The sequence below is a fragment of the Vespa velutina genome, chromosome 2 (assembly GCF_912470025.1).
Source record: "Vespa velutina chromosome 2, iVesVel2.1, whole genome shotgun sequence".
Classification (NCBI taxonomy): Eukaryota; Metazoa; Arthropoda; class Insecta; order Hymenoptera; family Vespidae; genus Vespa; species Vespa velutina.
The window spans coordinates 14,075,980-14,099,605 of NC_062189.1; the positions used below are offsets into that span (position 1 = coordinate 14,075,980).

Sequence of the window (23,626 nt, forward strand, 5' to 3'; positions counted from 1 at the left end):
AAATTGCGATAAAGAAACGCTGCAGAATAAATACATTTCATTTCTAATTGAACCACGACAAAACAGATTGATCTTCTCGAATCATCGGTAAGTCGATCTTTCTATGATTTATTGATTCATGCTTGATCGGCTTGCTTCAAATAAATGCAATGGGTTTGGATATAAAAAAAATTTCACGTTTTCTTCTTTATTTCATTTTAATTGATTTTAATTTCGCGAATAACAACAACGATAATCGTTCAAAAGACGAAATCGATGATGCTTCAGTATACAGATTACCAAAAAATGTAATTCCAATTTCCTATGATCTACGAATATTAACAAAATTGGCTGCAAATGACTTTCACTATGAGGCCGAAGTTCGGATAACGCTCAAAATATTGGAAAAAACGAATACAATAATATTGCATGCTCATAAGCTAAGAATAGATAAGGATAAATCTTGTTTATACAAAGGAACCGATAAAATTTCAATTGACCATCAATACTTCGATACAAATAGACAATTCTATATCATCAAATGCATGAAATGTTTAGAAATTGGACAATATATTTTGGTTCTTTCTTTTGTGGGAGATATTCAGGATGACGTATTTGGATTTTATAGAAGTTCCTACGAGGTGGATGGACAAAAGAAGTGAGTCCATTACATGTTATATTTATCATTACGTTTTATTTATTTGCATCAATTATTTCCAGATGGATTGGTATAACACAATTTTCACCTACTTACGCTCGGCAAGCGTTTCCGTGCATGGACGAACCGCATTTAAAAGCGACATTTACAATAAGCATTGGTCATTATTCTAATCAAATGGCCACTAGTAATACCGATATAAAAACGATTGAGAAAGTGTTAGTATACATTATAATTTAATATAGTAGGTAGACAATTTTTATATATCTTAAATCAAGGTATTCTATTTGAACATTTGTAGCGATAAGTATTATCGTCTTACGACGTTCTTGACTACTCCACGGATGTCAACGTATCTCGTTGGATGGTCAGTACATGATTACGTAGTCGAAATTTCAGAATCCTCAAGAGATTTTAAGATCTGGACAAGAGACAGCATGCGATCTCATGGTAGCTTTGCCTTGAATCAAGGCTGGTTAATTTATTCAGCTTTACAAGATTGGATGAAAGTGGAAAATCCGATAAAAAAAATGGACCAATTTGCTGTGCCTGATTTCAACTTTCGCGCTATGGAAAATTGGGGTATGATAACGTATCGCGAGTCGATAGTCCTATTTCAGAATGGAACAGTTCCAACGAGAAAAATGGTTGATGGCTTGGCCACTATGGCACATGAATATGCGCACACGTGGTTCGGGAATTTGGTAACGCCAGAATTTTGGAATGTCGCTTGGTTAAAAGAGGGCTTTGTCTCGTACTTCCAATATTTTGGAGTCTCTTTGGTACAACCAACATGGAAAATGATGGATATGTTTGTCGTTGATTACGTTCAACCGACTCTTCTCTCGGATTCCGTGAATCACGATAGATCCATGAACAGTCAAAACGTCGGAAGTCCTAGCAGTATCATGGCTACGCTAGATTTTGTTACGTATAGAAAAGGTTCATATTTTAACTCGCTTTATTTTAAAAGTATCTGCATAAAACGAAATGTTTATTCTTGCCTATAGGAGCGTCCATAATTCGAATGATAAAACATGCATTTGGTGAGAATGTCTTTCAGAAAGGATTGCATCATTATTTAAGCGAAATGTACGTGATTGAAGGACAAATGTGTTTTAGTAATAAAACGAACGAAACTAATCATGATACGTTTAATAAACATTTTAGGTCGTATCGAGCCGCTAGACCATACGACTTGTATCGTTATTTACAGAGAGCTATTGATACGTCATCGAATAGCACGAAGGACCGTAAATTTGTCAAGGACGTTGTTGAATCTTGGGCAAATCAAGTGGGATATCCTTTGATAACGATAACGCGAAACTACACGAGACATTGGGCATTGGTATCTCAAGAACGATTTTATCTTAATCGAGGCACGAGAAAAATCAACAACAATGATAAAGAACGCACATGGTGGATACCTCTGACCTTCGCTACGAGGTCGTCTATCATCGATTTTCAAAGGATTCTCCCGAAGCTCTGGCTGTGCCCTTGGGATAAGAGGACGATGATTTCGAACTTTCGCGACACCGATTGGGTGCTCTTCAACGTCCAGCAAATCGGATTCTACCGAGTCAATTACGACGAGACCAATTGGAAAATGCTTATTGATCACCTTAGATCAAAGGAGTTTATCTCCATTCCCTCGGTGAACCGAGCGGCTCTCCTCGACGATGCTTTTAATCTGGCAAGAGCAGGATATATAGATTATTCGATTCCATTCGACTTGTCCAAGTATCTTAAGAGAGAGATGGACTACGAGCCTTGGCTCGCCGCCGTTAATAATTTCATGTTTCTCAATCGAATCCTGAATAAAGTATCGAAGGTTCATAAAGCGTTCCAGGTAAAAAAAAAAAAAGCTTAAGAAGCGCCTAATATAGATTATTTATCGATACTCTCTTTTTTTTCGATATTTTATTTACTATATATTTTTTTCGATATTGTTGAAAAATTCAACCAAAAAATCGGTTTATTGTAAATTTTGTTTTTTAGAAATACGCGGAAAATCTGATTCTGCCTATATACGAGTTATTGGGATTCACGGAGGATTCGTCCGATAACGTCCGGACAAAACTTCAACGGGAGATAATATTATCGGCTTCGTGCGCGCTCAATAACGCTCACTGCCTCGAGACATCGAAAATATTATTTAATTCGTGGATATCGTTGAATGAAACGTAAGAAAGAAAAAACATTTAAAAAATCCATTTTAAATGTTTATTTATTTAATTGATATCTTTTCATCGATTTATTTAGAATATTACCTGATTTGAAAAGTTTCGTCTATTGCATTGGCATACGTAACGGGAATGATGAGGATTGGTTTAAAATGTGGAAAAAATATCTCGATGCAGATTTACATATCGAACAAGAACTTTTGTTGTCTGCACTCGGATGTAGTCGAAATCCTATTTTATTGAATAAGTAAGTTTCATAGCGTCAAATAGTTATGTACAAATGAAAACTCACAAATGGTAACTTCTTGACAGATATCTGAATGTGTCGATTTCTCGAAATTCGACAATTCGTAAGCAATACAGATTTTCGATAGTTACTGCTGTTACGAACGGTAATCCAGAAAATGTCGATCATACTTTAGAATTCGTTGAAAACAATCTCGAAAGCATTATTGATTCGTACGTATTCGAATGTTTAGAGATGTTAAAATATATGTAGATATATTTTTAAACGATAAAATAACTATTATTATTTTTCGAATAGACAAGGATACGATTTCTTAGGTAAGATGTTTATTTCTATAGGAGAGCATATGACAACTACGGAACAAACAAACAAGGTGATCAAATATTTTCTTACTATCACGAATACGATGAATATTCATATGAAGAATGATAATATTAAATTGCATATATTTAATTTTTATAGCTTCGTCGTTTCATCGATCAAAATATAAAACGTTTAGGATCGGCCTCAAAAGCAGCAGAGAAAGCGATTGATTCTGCTGCTGAAAACGCAAAGTGGGTTGAAAAGTATGCATCTCTCATTGCTATAAATCTCTGATTTAATTTATAAATGTAAACTAAATATATAAATTTTGTAAGAAGTTTTCACTTTTATACGATAATCTTATTAAAGTTCAATTATTGTGGAATTTACTAAAACTCTCAAAAAAGGGATTATGGAATAGAAAAGATTTTAATTGAATATATTTTAATAAAATTTCGTAATAAAAAATATTTTAATAAAATATATTTGGAAAATATTTTTTCATCATGAATTTTTTCCTTTTAATTAATATATATATATCCTTGAGTATATCTGAACGTTTTTTATCCAAGTTTTACCCCTTATCATCTCAACCAGCTACTCAAACTCTCTGCCGAGACGCTACTTGTTGATATCGATTGACTTGGTTAAGTGGATAAAACTATTGTAACAAATGGAATCTCCCTTATGTGTACATTAAATAGATCGTTCGTAATAAATAAGTTGATTTTTTGTCTGGTATTCTATCTTTGAAGATTGACAATGGATTATCTATTTATATTTACAAAGAAAATATTTAAGACTTACGTACACATATATAGAAATATTAATGATCGTCACTTACTAGTGCAATGACATAGATATCCGTTGAATCATACCTAAAATGAGACCTGATAAATGAATTTCCAATGCTGAATAACATACGCGAACACCAGCTTTTAATCTGGTTTAGATAAAAAAGATATACGATTGTTATTGGAGAATACAATTTAGTACTATAGCATGGAATATCGTGTGTCGACAATGATACAACGATAATTTATATAGATATTTGTAGCTATCGTACTTTTAATTCTTTTTTCTTTTTATTAACTCTTTATAAATATTTATTATTTGTTATGCAAAAATAATTTTTTTTATAGATTCCCGTAATTAGGTGTAACACAGGCGAAACAAAAATAACGATAAATTTATTATTTGTGAACGTAAAAAATCACGTCTTTTTCAACATTTTCTACATATACATTTTAACGATTATTTCAACGACGTTGTCGATAAGGGAACGAATCTTACCGGGTTTCGCGCTTATCTACACGTCCGCTGTTCATTGGTCGGATTCTATTGTATTTGAATTATCGCTTAATCGTTATCTCACTGATGAAACTTTTCGGGAACTTTTTGGCGAGTTTTCTAAAAAATAGACCACTTACTGATCATCTCTCGACGAATATAATATCATTTACTGCGAAGGAACAGAGCGATAAGATTAGAGAAGGGATTGACATCATTTACACGACGGAGACATCGATACTGGTTTATAAAGCAGGAAGATTTTTGCTGTTAGGCTTTTAATAAGCAATCATCGATACGAGGGTCATAACGGCAACTCTCTTCATTTCCAGTTTATCTTAAAGGTATTAGTTCCTTCTTATATCATTTATACGCATTATATATTTATTTAAAATTTTTTTATTTTATTTTTCAAAAGTTTTTCATAAATTCGATATTTTCTTCGAATTATATATCATCTATTAATTAAACGTAATTAAAAGTGTATTTTATTAATTAATCAAATTGTAAACATTAGAAGACTGGATCATTGCAGAAGGGAGTACCGTTACTTTTTGCCAAAATGGCTTCCATGAGAGTGTTAATACCGTTGGCATTGCTCGTGGTGATAACATTGGCCGAATATCCATCATCGTCATTCTTGGATAATGAAATTATCCAATATGAGGAAAATAGAGCAAGTCCTGAAGAAAGCAAAAAGTCTGGAGATTTTGAGACTTTTATTGATGAAGAAGATTTTAGTCATGCAAAAAACGAAACAAATGATTACAGATTACTTTCTACAATTAAACCACATCATTATAACATTGACTTAAAAATAAACTTAACGAAATTCTACGAAAACTATTACAAATATAATGGAAAAGTTACGATAGATTTGGAAGTAACAGAAAATACGACCAAAATCAAATTCCATTGTGATAAATCGTTCCTCGAGTTGGGTACGATAAAATTGTTCAATAAGAAGGAAGAAATTAACGTTACAATATCTAACGTAAACAATAATAATATTGTGATACTTGATGTAGAAAATGTATTATCTCCAGATAATTATACTTTAATATTGCCGTACATTGGAACAGTAAGTGATAAGGATAGAGGATTTTATAAGGGTTCTTACTTAGGTGAAGACGGCAAAACGAGGTAAAAAATTAAAAAAAAAGACAATATTAGTCTGATTAAATTTATATATGGAACATTATCATTTTTTATTTGATTCTATTAACCACTATTTTGCGTTTTAATTATATATAGATGGTATGTAGCGACACATTTTGAATCAATCAGTGCACGAAGCGCATTCCCATGCTTCGATGAACCAGCTCTAAAGGCAACCTTCAATCTTTCAATAACATATGACAAAGGATACATTGCGATCTCGAATACAATCGGAGAGACGAAAGAAGTTGAAAATAATCAACAAAAGACAAGTTTCAAAACAACTCCAAAAATGTCCACGTATCTTATAGCATACGCCATAACTGCTGATTTTAAATCGTATAATAAAAGTAATATAATGGTATATTCAAGACCGAAACCTACTGCAGATAACATGATCGAATATGCTGCAGAAGTTAGTGACAAAGTGTTGACACAACTGGAAAAATATACTGACATTAAGTACTCATCTATGATGGAAAAGATGGAACAAATTGCTCTTCCTTTATTGGCACCGGGTGCAATGGAGAACTGGGGTCTCGTGACGTACAGGCAAGCAAAAATATATTTTCGATATTTTATAAGATCCTTTTCGTAATACTAATTCATGAGTTCTATTAACAGAGAAACTGCCATTCTCTATAACGAGAATGTAAACGGGACTTTCGACAAGCAACGTGTGGCGAATATAATCGCTCACGAGCTTACACATCAATGGTTTGGAAATTTAGTCACCCCTGAATGGTGGAATTATATTTGGCTTAACGAAGGATTTGCTACTTATTTCCAATACTTTATCATCGATAAAGTAAGAAATTGACACGATTATGAAGATTAAACGATTTTATTTACATCGAGAGATAATATGTTACGATGCGTTACAGATCTATCCTGACTGGCGTTACATGGATCAATTTAACGTATTATCTCTTCAAACTAAAGCATTCCATTTCGATGGGGATGGAGAAAAGACACGATCTATGAATAGCATAGAAAAGAGCGAAAATGAAATTAACGATTTATTCGATGATATTGCTTACGACAAAGGTAGTTTTCCATTGAAAAATATATTTTATATCAATTAATTATTATATAAGATTAATTTATTATAGCTGCTGCTGTCATCCGCATGTTCTCTCATGTCATTGGAGAGGATAAGTTTCAGAATGGTCTACGAGAATATCTTAACTTAAAGTAAGCAGATTTAGTCATTAATGTTTATCGTCGTCGTGAAAAGAAATATAGAATTTGCGATTTAGAAATTCCTATTTGTTACTTCAGCAAGTACGGTACAGTGAATTCAACGGTTCTTTTCAAATCTCTCAATAATGCCACAGACATGAAGAATTTTCCAGAAATTAACTTGGTGACATTTTTTGAACATTGGGTCAACCAATCAGGATACCCAGTAATTACTGTGACTAAGAATAGAAAAGAAAATGATACATCGATCACTGTAGAACAAAACCCGTTTTATTTGGTAAAACCTACAGAAGAAAAGTTATCTGAAAATAAGACCTGGTATGTTCCTCTGAACTATATACAACAAACAGAAGATAAGAATTTTAATGATACTTCCGTTAAATCTTGGTTGAATGAGTCCTCGATAACAATTAAAGATAATATCCAAGAAAAAGGTTGGATTATCTTTAACGTGCAACAAACTGGTAAGCATCACAGAAAAACCAATTGTATAAATATTTCATTTTTTCTTGGTGTTCTAATTTTGCTTTATGTGTACTGCTTTATGTCTTTATATCTATTAAGGATATTATCGTGTTAATTACGATATGGAAACATGGAGCGATATTATTAAATATTTGGGCACGGATGATTTTACGGATATTCATTCCTTGAACCGTGCTCAATTGATCGATGACGCTTTCCATTTGGCATATGCTGATCTTTTGAACATCACTATCAGTTTGGATTTAATCAAGAGTCTCGAAAAAGAAACCGATTACATCGTATGGAAGTCAGCGTTTAAGATTTTATCAAAGTTGAACAATCTATTGGACCGAACAGAATATTACAGTTACTTTTTGGTACATTTAATTATATTACGTATTACTTCGGTTTACATTAATTACTCAACTAAAATTTAACGTCGTTTCATTTATCGTTTCAGAATTTTGTTCATCCAATTACTCAAAAATTATTTATTAATCTGAAGCTCTTTGAAAATAAGAATGAAACACATCTGGAAAATCTTCTTAAGGTAGATGCCGCAAAATGGGCTTGCGAGATTGGATTAGAATTTTTCGAAAACTATTCTACTCAACAATTTAATCTGTGGTTAAATAAAGCTCAAAATGCTACGTATGTATTCTTTGTTTCCTACGTTAAAATTTAATTTGTAGAAATAAGATATCAAATATTTAACGATCTAATTCGTGATCGCTAATTGTTTTCAGTATTCCTCAAGATTTGAAAAAAGTAATATTCTGTGGGGCCTTAAGGAAAGCCAATGAGACTGTTTGGATAAACACTTTGAACAAATACATACTATCTAAAGACGTTGAAGAGAAGACACTAATTCTTTCATCCTTGGGTTGTTCTTCATCACGGGACATTTTGAAAAATTTCCTTGATATAACTGTTCAGGAAGATTCTAATTTCATAAAACAATTGCCGGAAGTTTTTCGAACAATATACTCCAACAGTGCTGTTGGTCTTGAAATTGTTCTTGATTTCATTTCCGAAAATATTGATAAGTTGCAAAAATAGTAAGTTTTTCGAAAAGATCAATAGGAAATTATATAGAAGATGAATAAGAAATACTAATCTAGATATATAATAATCGAATGTTTCATTTTCTAGTGATGGAAACTTCAACAAGAATATAGTGAATATATTTACCGAACTTGCAAACAGAATTGCTATTAATAAGGATATTGGCACGGTTAGAAAATTATATTTCTTTCTCTCTTTAAAGTATATCAGTATTTAACATTTATTTATTTATTAATACTATATTTCTTTTTTAGCTAAATGAAATTAACTTTCAACTAATTAAAATTAAAGAACTGGAGGATAAATTGAACGAAGGTGTGGAAATTGCAAAGAGGAACAATCTATTCTTCAAAAAGCATGATGAAAACATTCAGAAATGGTTAGGAGTTTCGACTGAAAATCAAAATGTAACAACTTCTAAACCAAATAGTGCTAGTTCTTTTAGCTTTAGCATTGCCCTAATGACTGTATCTTTATTACTCGTAAAACTACGTTAATAATCTTTTTAATGTTTACATTATTTGCACGGTTTATAATAAATGATAAAAAAACCACTTCATCGTATATTAGCCATTCGATTTTAGCCAACGAAATGTATTCTCGTTTTAACTACAATAATGTCGTTTAACTTTTTTGTATGTATATACATAAAGAAACAAAGTGTTACTAATGTTAAAAATTTGTTATTAATGTTAAAAATTATTTTAACATAAATTTTTTACTGAAGAAACGTGCACAAAGTTGTCTAGTTAATTAAGTGAATAACAAGTGGTCTATAAAATTATATCTATTATATAAAGCATCGACATAATATATGTGTATATATGTACATATAAATGCATGTATGTTATATACACGGAAAGTTCCATAATATGATTGTAAATACCAGCTTATTCCACCATTCATATTAATATAATTTAACTTAATAAATTACTATTATTTTACTAATGTGATCTATTAATTTTATTCAAATCTAATTAATTCTCAACTTTATTCTTTAGATATTTTTATAAATATATATTGATTGATATATGTGTGTGTGTGTGTGTGTGTATTAGCTTCGTAAGGAAATAATAGGTATAAATAAATTTTGTGATTAACAATCCTGAAACAAATCTGAAACCACAAGGAAAAAAATATTATAAATCACGTTATACGTCAAGATTTAAAATTCATGTAACTATGAATACGGTTTTAATAGACAATCGTATTTAGTTATCTATCTACAAGCGCATGCGCGATTATATAAGATAGGACAGAGTTCAAACTTGTGAATTATTCAATCGGTTAGTGCATGCGTAGTTTATTTCCTATTTTTCGTGTTGCAAATTGCATCGGGAATCGTAAATAAGAAGAGTTATCACGAGTAACTACGAGACCACCAATAACGACAGCTTTGTTTTCTTCTTGAGTTCCAACTATACAGAAGATAATAATATTTATTCGATAATAATCACAGATAATACATTGAAAGGTGATTTTCCAGGAATATATTCAAATCGATTTACTTTTAGAAATGTTACCAATGTTTCTCAATAAATTTTTAATATAATATATATAGTAAACAAAAATGATTAATTCGATTATAAAAATCATTATTTATTTTGTATTCTTTTGGGTAGATGACAAAAGTTAAAGCATTACTTGCTTTGATTCTATTATTGGCCAGAAATTCAAGGACACTTCCTCTCGAAGATGAAAGTTCGAAGGAAGATGGAAACATGGATGAGGAACTACCGGAAGCTTCATATCGTTTAAGTAACAACGTGGTACCTATACACTACGATATCAAATTAATACCGTATTTGGATGAGGATAATTTCACCTTTGACGGTGAGACAAACGTCCGTTTTAATCTACAAAAGGTGACACAGGCTTTGGATTTCCACGCTAAAGAATTAACATTCGATGAGACTGATACGTATGTAGAAGGCGAAGATGGTCAGAAATACAAGCCGATCGTATTCACGTACGTCAACGCAACAGAAATCATGACGATAAGTTTCGAAAAATGTATGCAAAAAGGTTTGTACACATTCCACGTCAAGTTCACGGGTATTCTCAACGATGAATTGTCAGGATTTTACAGGAGCTCTTACACGAATGATAATGGCAAAAGAGTGTGAGTTAAAAAGAAAGAATATTTTAGAAATTCTTATTAATTATTATATTAGAATCTTATTTTATGTAATATTTTTATAGATGGTTAGCAACAACACAATTCCAAGCGACGTCCGCTCGACGAGCTTTTCCATGTTGGGACGAACCCTCTTTGAAAGCAACGTTCAACGTTTCCATAAAACATCAAACAAACTACACAGCCCTCTCGAATATGCCGGTTTACGAGCAATCGATGATAGACGAAAATGATGGAAAAGTCTGGACACATTTTCAAAAGACTCCCGTTATGTCCACTTACATCCTAGCTTTCGTGGTATCAGATTTTGTTAAAATTTCGAATACTGATGGTACAATTAATGTTTGGTCGAGAAAAGACGTCATTCCTTTGATTAACTTCGGTTATGAGGTCATTCAAAAAGCTGTTGTCCTTCTCGAAGAATACACGAATAGTTCGGTGCGTGTACCAAAAATGGATCACGTCCTTATTCCTAATTTTCTTCATGGAGCCATGGAGAACTGGGGTCTCGTAACTTACTTGTAATCACTCTAAATAAGCCTATTAATAAGAGCATATCTTCTGTGTTTTATTAAATGTCCTCTTTTACGATCGTTACAGAGAAGATAATTTGCTATACAATCCGAATAAAAATTCTCTGAAGGAAAAAACTTGGACAGCGATGGTCGTTAGTCACGAATTGACGCATCAATGGTTCGGTAATGTTGTTAGTCCTACTTGGTGGGATCATGTTTGGTTAAACGAGGGCTTCGCATCGTTTTTTCAATATTATATTACCGATAAGGTACGTAGAGAAAATTACATTAATTCTAAAGAGTATGATGATGGTGATGTGTGTTTTTTGTTTTGCAGATCTTTCCAAATTGGAAATTGATGCAATCATTCGCGTCAAGTATGCAACAACATAGCTTTAGCATCGATGTACATCCCTACGACAAGCCCATCGGTCGGAATGTGAGTAAACCTAAGGATATCGAGGATCTTTTCTCCAGTGTACAATATATGAAGAGTAAGTAATCGAAATAATGAGATGTCTATTGTCGAATGATCGAAAGAAATTGCTTATTCTTTCGTTCATAGCGCCGTCTTTATTGCGTATGTTATTGCACGTTGTCACTGACGAAGTATTTCATACCAGTCTCATTAAATATCTTCAAAAATAGTAAGTGGAAAAATAATGATAATAACGCTAATCGTTTAATCAATTTTTCAATAAGATATTTCTTAATTATTTGCAGTCAGTACAGCAACGCTCTGCCCGACGATTTATGGTATCAAATTCAAAATGGTGTAGATGAGACACCAGAAATACCACGCGGCAAATTTCGCGTAAAAGAAATGATGGATACTTGGATATATCAAAGTAGTTATCCTCTCGTAACAGTAGATAGAAATTATATCACTGGCGAGGTAACGATCACTCAAGAAATTATTAAACATCATGTTAGTACCAACAATGTGACTTCGACTGACAAAAATGATATAAGTAAGCGCAATAAATGGTGGATACCTATAAATTATGCAACAAGAACGAATACCAACTTTTCATCTACGCTACCTATTTACTGGTTGGATCCAACTAACGATAGCATTACTATCAATGGTATCGATACTGATGATTGGATATTATTAAACGTACAACAAACTGGTATGCAAATTAAAATCTATTAAGAATTAAATAATTTTCTAATAAAGAAAGAGGATCGATAAATGATAAACACTATCTTTAGGACATTATCGCGTTAATTACGACGACGCAAATTGGATAAAGTTGGCTAATTATCTAAACTCACCTGATTACGAAAAGATACACGTTATTAATCGAGCACAAATCATTCAAGACTCTTATAACATGTTCATTACGAAGAAGATAAATTTAACGATATTCTTAGAGTTGTCTAATTATTTATCACACGAAGTGGATTATATCGTATGGTGTCCTATCTTCGATATATTTATTAGATATGTAGGAAGTATGTTAGAAACCACCGAAGGTAGCGAACTTATTCAGGTACAAATTTGTAATAATTTCAATATTATTCATTTTCTATTCGTTTTCATTCTTTAACTTTCGATTACTAATTTTCCAGCCGTATATTTTGAACTTAATGAATAAAGTTATAGACGGTGTAGGTTTCGATATTAATCCTGACGATGATTATATAACTCAATTGACAAAAATTGACATTAGGAAATGGGCTTGTCATTTTGATCATATCGGATGCATAATAAAAGCCAATGCCGAATTGATTGCACATTTAGAGTCTTCTAATGAAAGCGAGTAAGTTATCGAAAAGATTAAAAAATACCGATGATGTTATCAGGTAATATTTTTCAGTTATCCGTTATATTTGAAAGAATGGATTTATTGCTATGGAATGAATAATGCAAACGAATCGACATGGAATAAGTTATTAGATATATACGTGAACGATACTATGTCTATTGGACGTTCTTTGGCTTGCATCAAAAATATGACTCTCATTGAAAAGTATTTGAATATGATTATAGCGGAAAATTCGTCTTTCACTTCGGAAAATTTATGCGATATTTTTGTATCTTTATTTTATAAAGGATCATATATAACAGATTTAATGGCTGATTTTGTTATAAAATATTGGGACGTATTGAATTCTCGGTAAAGTTTATGAAATAATTGGTTTTGATGAAACAATTTTCTTGTTTATTTTTAAAACTCTCGATTATAATTTCCAGTTCAAATTTACAAACTCTGTCTAAGTTTATGATACTAACAGCTACGAGCAAAAATAAGTTACAAGAGGTCTGTAAATTTTAAGATGTAGAATCAACATTTACAATGATATGTTAACTTATTCCATTTCAGGTAAAATCGTTTCTGGAAAAAAAAGAAGGAATACTTAAAGAAGAGAATATGACGAAATTAATAAAAAAAAGAGAACGAACTCTTACAACTTATGAGCAAATATTAGATGAGTTTCGTGCATGGCGTAAAAGTAAAGAAAATATAAATTAAAATAATCCATAGTTCAATAAAAAATTAACATAAATTCTGCGTAAGTATCAAAGAATTAAATGATAGCCTTATTGTAAATTATTTTAATTTAAAATGAACTTCTTATCCTATATATAAATCTTTTCGAATTATCATAATTTTTAATTTTTGACATAAGATTTAAATAAAATGATTGGAATGGAAAATTTGTAATTAGAATATTGCAAAAATTTATTATTTCCAGTTTTTCTATAGTGCGATTTTAAAGAATGTCGTATCGATTCCTTTTCGCTTCTGACGATGCATTTACATGTCTACACAATGCGTACATAATGGTCACGTGCGTCATGCGGGCTATAGGTCATATGCGTAAATAATGCATATAATTATAAATGCTCTCTTCGACACAAGAATAAGCATCCCTCCCCTTATATAGCATTTCATGGTAATATTGATACTTACCATATAAGCGTCTTTCATATTCTGCACTATTCTCCAATTGATTAGACAGTGTCTTGTTAGAAGGCTAGACGATCGAACAATCTCTCGTTAATTCCGTAATTAATTGTGTCCCAAATTTATTGAATTTAAGAAAACGGTTGAATAGAATGTTAGAAAAGTTAATAAAGTTATTTTTCGTATTTGTTACCATCGAAGCATTTTCCCTTTTATCGATAAATCATAAAAATGTTACGATTGAAAGCGATACGATTGTTTATCGATTACCGACGAATATTGTACCAATACATTACGATTTGAAATTGGAATCGAATATCATGGTGGGTGATTTTAATTTTACCGGTGAAATAGACATTAAGATCGAGGTTCGAGAGCCTACGAAGTTAGTAGTGTTAAATTGGAAGAATCTTACGATAAATGAAACGCAGAGCCATTTGGAAAAGGACAATGGCGAATCACTTTCACCAAAGGAGCATCGTTACGAACCGTATAGAGAAATGTTAACCCTCGTTTTTGACAAAATCATCGATTCTACTGTTTACACTTTACATTTGAAATTCTCAGGCATTCTTTCGACAGACTTATATGGCTTTTTCCGATCCTCTTACATTAATGAGAACGGCGATACAATGTAAGTTTAATTTATCGCTAAATTAATGAAAAAATTGATAATTGATGTATAATGTCGATTAGGTGGTTTGCGGTAACTCATTTTCAACCTATAAGTGCACGTCGTGCTTTTCCTTGCTGGGACGAACCAGCATTTAAAACAACTTTTAACATTTCTTTGAAACATCATGCCAATTATACGGCCCTTTCAAATATGCCAGTATTCGAACGATCGTTTACTGACGAAAGTAATGATACAGTATGGACTCGTTTCGAGAAGACTCCGATCATGGCAACCAATATCTTAGCCTTTATAATCTCCGACTTCGAACATATTTCTATACCCGAGAGAAACATTAAGATTTGGGCAAGGAAATCAGTCATTCCATCGATATATTTTTTACTCGAGGTCATTCAGAAAATAGATGACGAATTGAACAAATACATGCCTAATTCTATAATGGTACCCAAAATTGATCATGTTGCTCTTCCTGATTATAGTAGCCAGGGAACGGAAAATTGGGGTCTTATCACGTATAGGTAAAAAATATCAAATCAAACAATTTTTAATATATAATAAATTTAAAGATGCATAAACACATTCGACAAAATTAAATGAAATGTCCTGTTTCTTATAGAGAAAAATCACTCGTGTATAAAGAAAACGAAACTACCATAGATGAAATGGATAGGATCCTGATGCTAATTGCTCATGAATTGGCGCATCAGTGGTTTGGTAATCTGGTTGGTCCACGCTGGTGGAAATACATGTGGATGAGCGAAGGTTTTGCCGCGTACTTTCAATATTACATAACAGACAAGGTAGCATATTGCGATTATTTTATTGATTTATCTCTCCTTCTCTCTCCTACAATTTATAATTAAACTATATCGTTTTATGAACAGGCTTTCAATGACACACGAATGATGGATAAATTCCTCATAGAAGCTATGCAAGAGATTGCCTTCCACGTAGATACCTGTCCGGATCAATCTCCGATGAATAACAATGTTAGTAGACCTTCGGACATTCCTTACATCTATTCCCTTATCACTTATCGTAAAGGTAAGTCCACTTTGCTAATTGATCAAATATTTTTAAGAATAATATGAATTTTGGTCTCTTCTTTTAGCACCAATTGTTTTACGAATGTTGTCGCATTGTATATCTGAGGAAATTTTCAAGGCCGGTCTTCTCAAATATATTTCTGAAAAGTACGTAAGACAATGATAAAAATGTCATTGAAATGGAAATAAAATCGTTTATTCTGCATTTTCATATCAGTAAATACAAGACCACTGTACCAGACGACTTATGGCGATCCTTGCAAGTTATTCTGAACCAGTCAAATGTGCCACACGAGGATTTCGAAATAAAAACGATGATGGATACTTGGACGGAACAAGAAGGATATCCTACGATTGTCGTGAATCGAGATTACGATACCGGTACAGTGCAAGTGCGACAATTTAGTAGTAAGTCATCATCACCATCTAATCAAGTGTGTTATAACAAATGGTGGGTCCCTTTGAATTTTGCAACCCAAACTAATCCTGATTTTTCATCCACTTTACCGACATACTGGTTAAATCCATCGGAGGATACGAAGACGATCAAAAGTTTGCCTACAGATGGTTGGATTATTTTTAATATTCAACAAACTGGTAAACTTGCAACTATATGATAATATTAATTCAATCAAAATGCGACTCGTGATATTATTATTTATATTTTCAATAGGTTATTATCGCGTGCACTACGATCAAGAGAACTGGAAGAGAATAGCACGATATTTAAATTCCGATGATTACAGGAATATACACGTTTTAAATCGCATTCAAATAATTGACGATGCGTTTAACAGCGTAATGGGAAACGATATACCTATCTCTATCTTCGGAATGATAATAAATTATCTTTCGCAGGAAACCGATCCAATAGTGTGGAAAGTTGTGTTTCGTATATTTTCACAGATGAATTATTATATTCAAACTCCCAGAACTGCCGCTATTCTCAAGGCAAGTCTGAAAATATTTAATTAAGAAAATATTTTACTAATGAAATGTTTCTTTAATTACAGCCATATTTACAACATCTTCTTAATGATAAATTAAAAGATATGGATTACAATGATAATCCGGAAGAAGATTCTTGGACGAGAAGAATGAAACAGATTATTAAACATATCGCTTGTAAAATCGACGTTCCTGAATGTTACGGAAATGCCACTGCTCAATTAGCTGAATATCTTAAAAATCCAAAATCAATAATGTGAGAATTCATTTTCAGTGATACGATAAAGATCTATCAGAAAGATGAAAAATTTCTTACATTTCGTAGTATACAACCAGATTCACAAAAATGGGTTTTCTGTTCTGGATTACGAAATGCGAACGAGTCTGTATGGAATGGAGTTTTAAATAATTACGTGAAAGATCGAAAAAGACAATGGTTAACATACCTCACGTGCTCGGAGAACCGGACTATTTTAAACAACTACTTGGTTATGACCTTTTCTGAAGATTCTCCAATTTCTAAATCTGATATCGAAACTGTATTAAACGATATGATGATTAAATCGGAGATCAGTTTTGATACACTGGTGGATTTCATTAGCAAGAATTTAAATGAAATATTTTCTACGTAATGACAAACGTTCTTTAAAGTTTTGTTTACAAAAAATAATCTAACACGGTATATTATTTCTATTTTTCTTTATTATTTTTCAGAACGGATAAAATAGATAATATTCTTAATTCTATTTCATATAGGATTACTACGAGAGAACAACTTAAAAAGGTCGGATATTTACTAATCTTAATTTTGTTCCTTTTTTTTCTGTTGTTATTATTCAAAATTAAGATCAGAACTCATATAACAGGTACGATATTTTGTTATAGATGATAGCTATATTTGCATCTAAAGGGAAGCCACTGAATAAAATGATATATTATTTTGAAAGGAAGTTGGTTCAAATCGATGAAATTATACCAATCTTTCAAGAGTTCGTTCAAACTGCAGTCAATTAATGTAAAACGATGATACAAATTTAACAAATAAATCCATCGAAATACCTATCTACCTCAATTTTACATATGTTACGTTTTATTATGTATCATTCATTATTTTATAAATTAATCAAGGTGCATCGTAGTAGGAAGAAATCGTCGAAAAAAGATTATAAACGTAGAAATGGTAGATATGATGCATCGATGAGTCAACCATGCGTCTTTACTGAGTAAAAAAAAAAGAGAATGGGAGAGAAAGAAAGGGCAAGAGAGTATGTGGTAAAAAGAGAGAAATGAGGAAGAAGTGAATGGTAAGCTACATGTAGCAATGAATGAAAGAAGCATTCATGATCGTGAATAGTCGGTAATGCTCGGGAAGTTTCGTTATGCATGTGATAATGTCGTCATAGCGATCGAACGAGATTTCTACGGACTTTATGTTGACGCGTGTTGTGTGTGCTTCTTAACTTTCTGGTCCTCTTATTTCTTCATCATCTATCTACTTACCATAAACCTTTTTCCTTTTTTCCTTTTAAAAATTATAATATCAAAATAATTACTCGAGAGGTGTATAGTGCGTCGTATAAAAGCGAGAACGCCCAAGAAAGGTAGGTAGGTGACGCATGATGACAAGTGCTTTATCTCATTTAAAAAAGATAACCACGCTGCATTTATTATCGATCTTTTAGGAACAGAATACCCTTCTCTATCTCAATTTAATTAGATATTATAGATATCATATGATAATTAGATATACTTGAATTATTCCATGAAAATTTGTTTAATATAACGATTCGAAACAATTTTTTTATGATAAATCGAAATTGCAAGAAAATTTCTTTCGAGATCAGTCAATTATCTAATAGCATATTTTTTTTTTTTTTTTTTTTTTTTTTTTTTTTTTAATTCGATTTTGTGACGTTGGGACTTTTTTCAACACTTCAAAATTTCAAGTTTTCATTCGTATATGTATTTTCTAGATAAGGGTAAAAATTAAAAGCTATACGTCATAGGTGGGCAATTAGATGGCCCACGCTCCCACTTACTTGCTCCGGTAAAATAGGAGAAAACGATCGTTTACACTATTTGATATTGCTATGTCTCATATACTACACGACTTTTATTTTTAAGCTTAAAATAATGGCTGTGTAAATTTAAATAGTAGGAAAATGGATTGAGACCGCGTGGCAAAGTTTCTTGCCCATGCTATATGTTACTTTAATTACTCCTTCTTAATCTTTTCTATTCGTGAAAGATCAAATCAGTAATATATTTGAATTTGAAAATAACTTATATATAATCGATTATCAAAAAAATAAATCTCCGATAATTACTCCTTTCGATTCATGGAATTGGATAAGAATCTAATCGCACAAGTTCGCAGTAAGAAATAAATTACTGAGAAATGAATGTCAATTATTCTTTTTATAATAAATATCGCCAATTTAATGGAAATCCTCGCAAATTTTATTATCTTATTTACAGCTGTCACGATGTTTACAGTTGATGATGATAATCAGAAAGCCAATCGATACAAGCCGGAGAAAATTAATTATCGTCTGCCGGATGCCGTACGGCCGACGCATTATAATATCAAGTTGACATCAACCTTTTCAATCTTTGATGGCGAAATATGTATTGATCTTGAAGTTCGGAAATCAACGTTCGATATAACATTGCATTGTAAACAAATCGTCGTAGACAAAACTACGACGATGTTGACAAATTCTAAAAACGAACGTTTATTTCCGATAGAGCAAGATTACGTCGATGAAAAAGAATTTTTCATAGTTCGTTTTACAAATGCTTTACAACCAGATTGTTACAAGCTTCATTTCAAGTTTAACGGCTTTATCGACAATGATAATCACGGTTTTAATAGGAGAGTTTGTACTGAAAGACAAGATAGTTGCACGTACGTAAAAAATTTCATAATTCTTAAAATAATCTTTATCTCTTATCTTGTTATCTTGATATCTTAAGGAGAAAACCGACGAAACAGAAATAGATTAGAGAGAATGAGATACTTATTAAAAATAAAATCTTTTAGACGATATGCTGTGACGAATTTTAAGACGATCTTTGCACGTCGTGCTTTTCCCTGCTTTGATGAACCTGATATGAAAGCAACGTTTTCCATTTCCATAAAGCATCAAGCATTATACATCGTTCTTTCGAATATGCCAATCAAAGAACGATCACTGATCGACAAAGAGGGAAATATATGGACACATTTTCAAAAAACGCCGATTATGTCCACGTACTTGTTAGGTATCGTTTTATTACCACACGATAGTACATGCATTTCTAATCACGATGGTACGGTTAACGTTTGGTGTAGAAAAAATTGTTCTCAAGTTGCCAAACTGATTCATGAAGTAACGGAAAAGACAAAAATTCAACTTGAAAATTACACCGGTATTATCAAACCAATACCAAAGATAGATCACGTATTGATTTCCAATCATTCAAGTGTATCTTCAGAAAATTGGGGTCTTATCGTCTACAAGTAATAATTTTTATTAGACTTTATTTCCGTAATTACTTTATCTTAGATTCATTCGAATGATAATATACACTATATACTATATTTTTTAAATATATCAGCGAAAGCGATGTAACGTATGTGGAGGATCCTTCGGATACGTATAATGTAGAAACCGTAACCAGACTTATAGCACACGATTTAGTTCATCAATGGTTTGGAAATCTAGTCGGTCCTTCCTGGTGGGATCATTTATGGTTAAATGAAGCTTTTGCTCAATATTTTCAGTATTACTTTGTTGATAAGGTACAAATATACAGAATAACTTATCCTACTTTTATCCGTAAATTAAACTAATATTTGTACACGTACTCGCTATTAGATATATCAAGAGTCGAGAGTGTTAGATATATTTGTAGTGGCTGTTCAACAAGCATGTGCACTTTTCGGAGATTTTTATTCATTTGTACAACATAAAAAATCATTCAAATGTATTTACCAAGAGCCTTATTTGGGCGTACATGCTATTGCTTGTCGTAAAGGTAATGAATACGATTTTAAAATAATAAAAGAATAATTTTCCTTTTAAAATATATTTTATTTTACAATAAAATATTTTACAGGATCATGTATTTTACGTATGCTCTCTCACTGTCTTTCCGAAGAAATCTTTCATAAAGGAATCGTAACCTATCTCAATACATTGTCAGTGTCAAATATTTTAAATGCAAACGCATTTTTTAACGGCCTTATTTCAAGATTTCCTCTTCTTTAAAATTAAACAAATTTTTTTTTAGCCAGTACGATACATCCACACCTGATCAATTGTGGAAAATATTCGAGGAAACGATGAAACCGGAAAAAATTAATATCAAAGAAATGATGGATACATGGGTAAAACAAAAAGGATATCCTCTTGTGACGGCAAAACGAGATTGTAATACTGGTGTAATAATTGTAACACAAGAACGTTTTAAACAATTTAATAGTGACGACGAGGAAGATGATGAAGTTGATGATAACGATGATGATAATGACGATAATGCAAAGTGGTGGATACCCATCAATTATACAAGCAGAAGCGAAGCAAATTATTCCTCAACTTTACCAACGCATTGGTTAAAGCCAAAAGATGAGAATTTGACGATCGATAATGTTAATGCGAACGATTGGTTCATTCTTAATGTACAACAAACGGGTACGAATAAATTCGTTAAAATTCGAAAAAATTGTGGGTAAAGAAATTTATCGAGACGCGATTTTTAACAATAGGCTATTATCGAGTTAATTACGACAAGGATAATTGGAAGAAAATCGCTGAGTATTTGGATTCGGAAAATTACATAAAAATTCACCCTTTGAATCGTGCACAGATTATCGATGACTCATGTTATATGGTTCGAACGAAACGTTTAAATCCAATTATTTTCTTGGAAATTATAAAATATTTGTCACGTGAAACGGATTATATACCGTGGTATTCAGCATTTAGAGCTTTTCGAACGTTTCAAGATTATTTCACATTTCCAAAAAGTGCTGTCTTCCTTAAGGTACAGCGATATAAACGCAGAATCATTATCCTTTGGAAGTACATAATGATAGTTAATTATCTACACAACGATAGAAATAGCATTAAATTATTTTTATTCGTAGCCTTACGCTCTAGAATTGATCGATGGTCTTTTACGGAATGTTGGTTATGATGAAAATCCAAACGATGATCACTTAACGAAATTAAAAAGAGTCGAAGTTCTTCAATTGGCCAGCGATCTTGGACATTTGGAATGTAGGAAAGTTGCGAATGCGAAATTGATCGCATATATAGAGGATCCAGATTCAAATCCGTACGTATAGTTTATAACTTAAGTAGTTACTATGAAGGAATATCAAATATATTTCTTTCAGTATACCTTCTAATTTAAATACATGGGTATTTACTAATGGGATGAGAGAAGCTGACGAAATACTATTTAATAAATTTCTTAAGAGGTATAAGAATAATCCAAGCTTTCCAACGTTTCGCTACTTATGTAGTATCGAAGATCCTGTGTTAGTCGAGAAGCTATTAAAATTAACGTTAACTGATGATTCACCGATTTCGAAGGACGATCGAGTAGAGGTTTACCGTTCTGTCATGTACACGAGTGTTAAGAACGTAAACACCACCATAGATTTTATTGTAGATAATTGGAAAAAGATAAGTGCAAGGTAATCAAGTTTTTTTCACAAATTGATAATATCATTTTTATATTTATCTTTTCCATTTGATATTTTATAGAATCGAAGATGCAGATGAGATAATTGATGATGTCGTGGGTGAAATTACTTCTTGGGATCAATTTCACAAGGTTCGGTTCATTATAGGCATATTGAATTTATCATTATGAGAAAGTAATTAATTTAATAATATTATTATATACATTCGTAATATAGGTAAAATTGTTTATGAAAGCGAACAGACTGAACGGAAAGCGAAGCATAGACGATGTGGAAACGTTTTTGAAAAAAGCGGAGGAACATACATCTGAAATTTTTAAGTGGATGAAGATGCAAAGTTCATTACAAAATGTCGATGAAAAATTAGAAAATTTGCATTTTACGAATGTACAAAACATATGAAATACAAATTTTAAAATACATTTTGAAATATATATGTTCAAAGACATTACAGTTCACAATTTTCCTATTTTGTCGTTATCTTTAATTTTTTAAACGATAAATGTTTTTCTTTGGTAATAGCTAGGTACACAGACAATGTGAAAAAATGTTGAAAGTATCTGAAATCTCTCGGTAACGAAAGCGGATAACATTTATCGGAAAGAAATTTTCGATAAGATATAAAGCAAAAATCAAAATATAAAAATATGAAACATATTATCTTTCCAAACAGTTTAAATAGTCTTGTGATATTATTCGACTTATGTCTTAAGTGCATGATAAAATACGTCAAAATATTTACAGAAATATTGCACAGATTGATGAAATTTGTAACATGCAAATTTTTGCCTTGTGATTTTTCCAAATTTTAATTGATCAATTAATTCTTTTTTCAAATAGTCACTGCACAATATAGAATTATACGTATGCTTTGTAACAATGAACTACCTCAAGAGATATTTTGTACAAACTATTTATTTACTAATATAAGCGAATCATTTTAGATTATACCGCAAATAATTCATTCGATAAAAAAAATTCGTTCCATAGAAACGGAAGTTAAACGTCTTGGAAAAGTCGATCATATTTGATAACTGAAAGTCCTAGATAGATCGGAATTTTATTTGATTCTCCTAAGGAAAAATTAAATTTGTTATATGAACAAATATTTGCGATTATTGCTTGCTTTAAATAAAAAATAATAAATATATATATATATATATATATATTTTTTTTTTCGCTTGC

The 23,626-nt window shown here is 31.7% G+C and overlaps 2 protein-coding genes across 3 annotated transcripts; both read left to right on the top strand.

Annotated features, from left to right (window-relative positions):
* The first annotated feature begins 134 nt into the window (after positions 1-134).
* Positions 135-17,818, top strand: LOC124947246. The gene is made up of 43 exons (XM_047489129.1): positions 135-637; positions 700-855; positions 939-1,579; positions 1,648-1,729; positions 1,808-2,486; positions 2,636-2,820; positions 2,900-3,067; positions 3,133-3,279; positions 3,365-3,440; positions 3,530-3,655; positions 5,178-5,803; positions 5,915-6,370; positions 6,443-6,626; positions 6,703-6,865; positions 6,931-7,012; positions 7,100-7,485; positions 7,586-7,863; positions 7,947-8,137; positions 8,233-8,544; positions 8,639-8,720; positions 8,806-9,045; positions 10,174-10,673; positions 10,754-11,209; positions 11,289-11,472; positions 11,541-11,697; positions 11,769-11,850; positions 11,927-12,336; positions 12,419-12,699; positions 12,779-12,969; positions 13,027-13,326; positions 13,404-13,470; positions 13,534-13,677; positions 14,193-14,752; positions 14,815-15,270; positions 15,369-15,552; positions 15,637-15,796; positions 15,864-15,945; positions 16,016-16,395; positions 16,472-16,749; positions 16,812-17,002; positions 17,072-17,374; positions 17,461-17,530; positions 17,632-17,818. Exons 1-43 carry the CDS (start codon positions 150-152, stop codon positions 17,758-17,760), a joined length of 11,313 nt encoding a protein of 3,770 aa, XP_047345085.1. The 5' UTR covers positions 135-149; the 3' UTR covers positions 17,761-17,818.
* A 180-nt stretch (positions 17,819-17,998) lies between these two features.
* Positions 17,999-23,389, top strand: LOC124947050 (aminopeptidase N-like). 2 transcript variants are annotated; one of them, XM_047488650.1, is made up of 12 exons: positions 17,999-18,351; positions 19,225-19,654; positions 19,790-20,248; positions 20,347-20,530; positions 20,607-20,766; positions 20,848-20,929; positions 21,022-21,422; positions 21,497-21,774; positions 21,878-22,068; positions 22,130-22,432; positions 22,503-22,572; positions 22,658-23,389. In XM_047488650.1, the coding sequence occupies exons 2-12, from the start codon at positions 19,233-19,235 to the stop codon at positions 22,841-22,843; spliced, it is 2,736 nt and encodes a 911-aa protein (XP_047344606.1). In that variant the 5' UTR covers positions 17,999-18,351; positions 19,225-19,232; the 3' UTR covers positions 22,844-23,389. The 2 variants fall into 2 exon arrangements, with proteins under 2 accessions (XP_047344606.1, XP_047344605.1); XM_047488649.1 differs by having other exon boundaries at positions 18,023-18,347.
* Positions 23,390-23,626: the final 237 nt, after the last annotated feature.

Coding starts and splice junctions, on each gene's coding strand:
- LOC124947246 (XM_047489129.1), top strand. CDS start 150: ATGGGTTTGGATATAAAAAAAATTTCACGTTTTCTTCTTTATTTCATT. Junction 6,866..6,930: donor TGATATTGCTTACGACAAAG/GTAGTTTTCCAT, acceptor AATTTATTATAG/CTGCTGCTGTCATCCGCATG. Junction 11,210..11,288: donor TGGGGTCTCGTAACTTACTT/GTAATCACTCTA, acceptor CGATCGTTACAG/AGAAGATAATTTGCTATACA.
- LOC124947050 (XM_047488650.1), top strand. CDS start 19,233: ATGTTTACAGTTGATGATGATAATCAGAAAGCCAATCGATACAAGCCG. Junction 20,249..20,346: donor TGGGGTCTTATCGTCTACAA/GTAATAATTTTT, acceptor TAAATATATCAG/CGAAAGCGATGTAACGTATG. Junction 21,423..21,496: donor TCTTAATGTACAACAAACGG/GTACGAATAAAT, acceptor TTTTAACAATAG/GCTATTATCGAGTTAATTAC.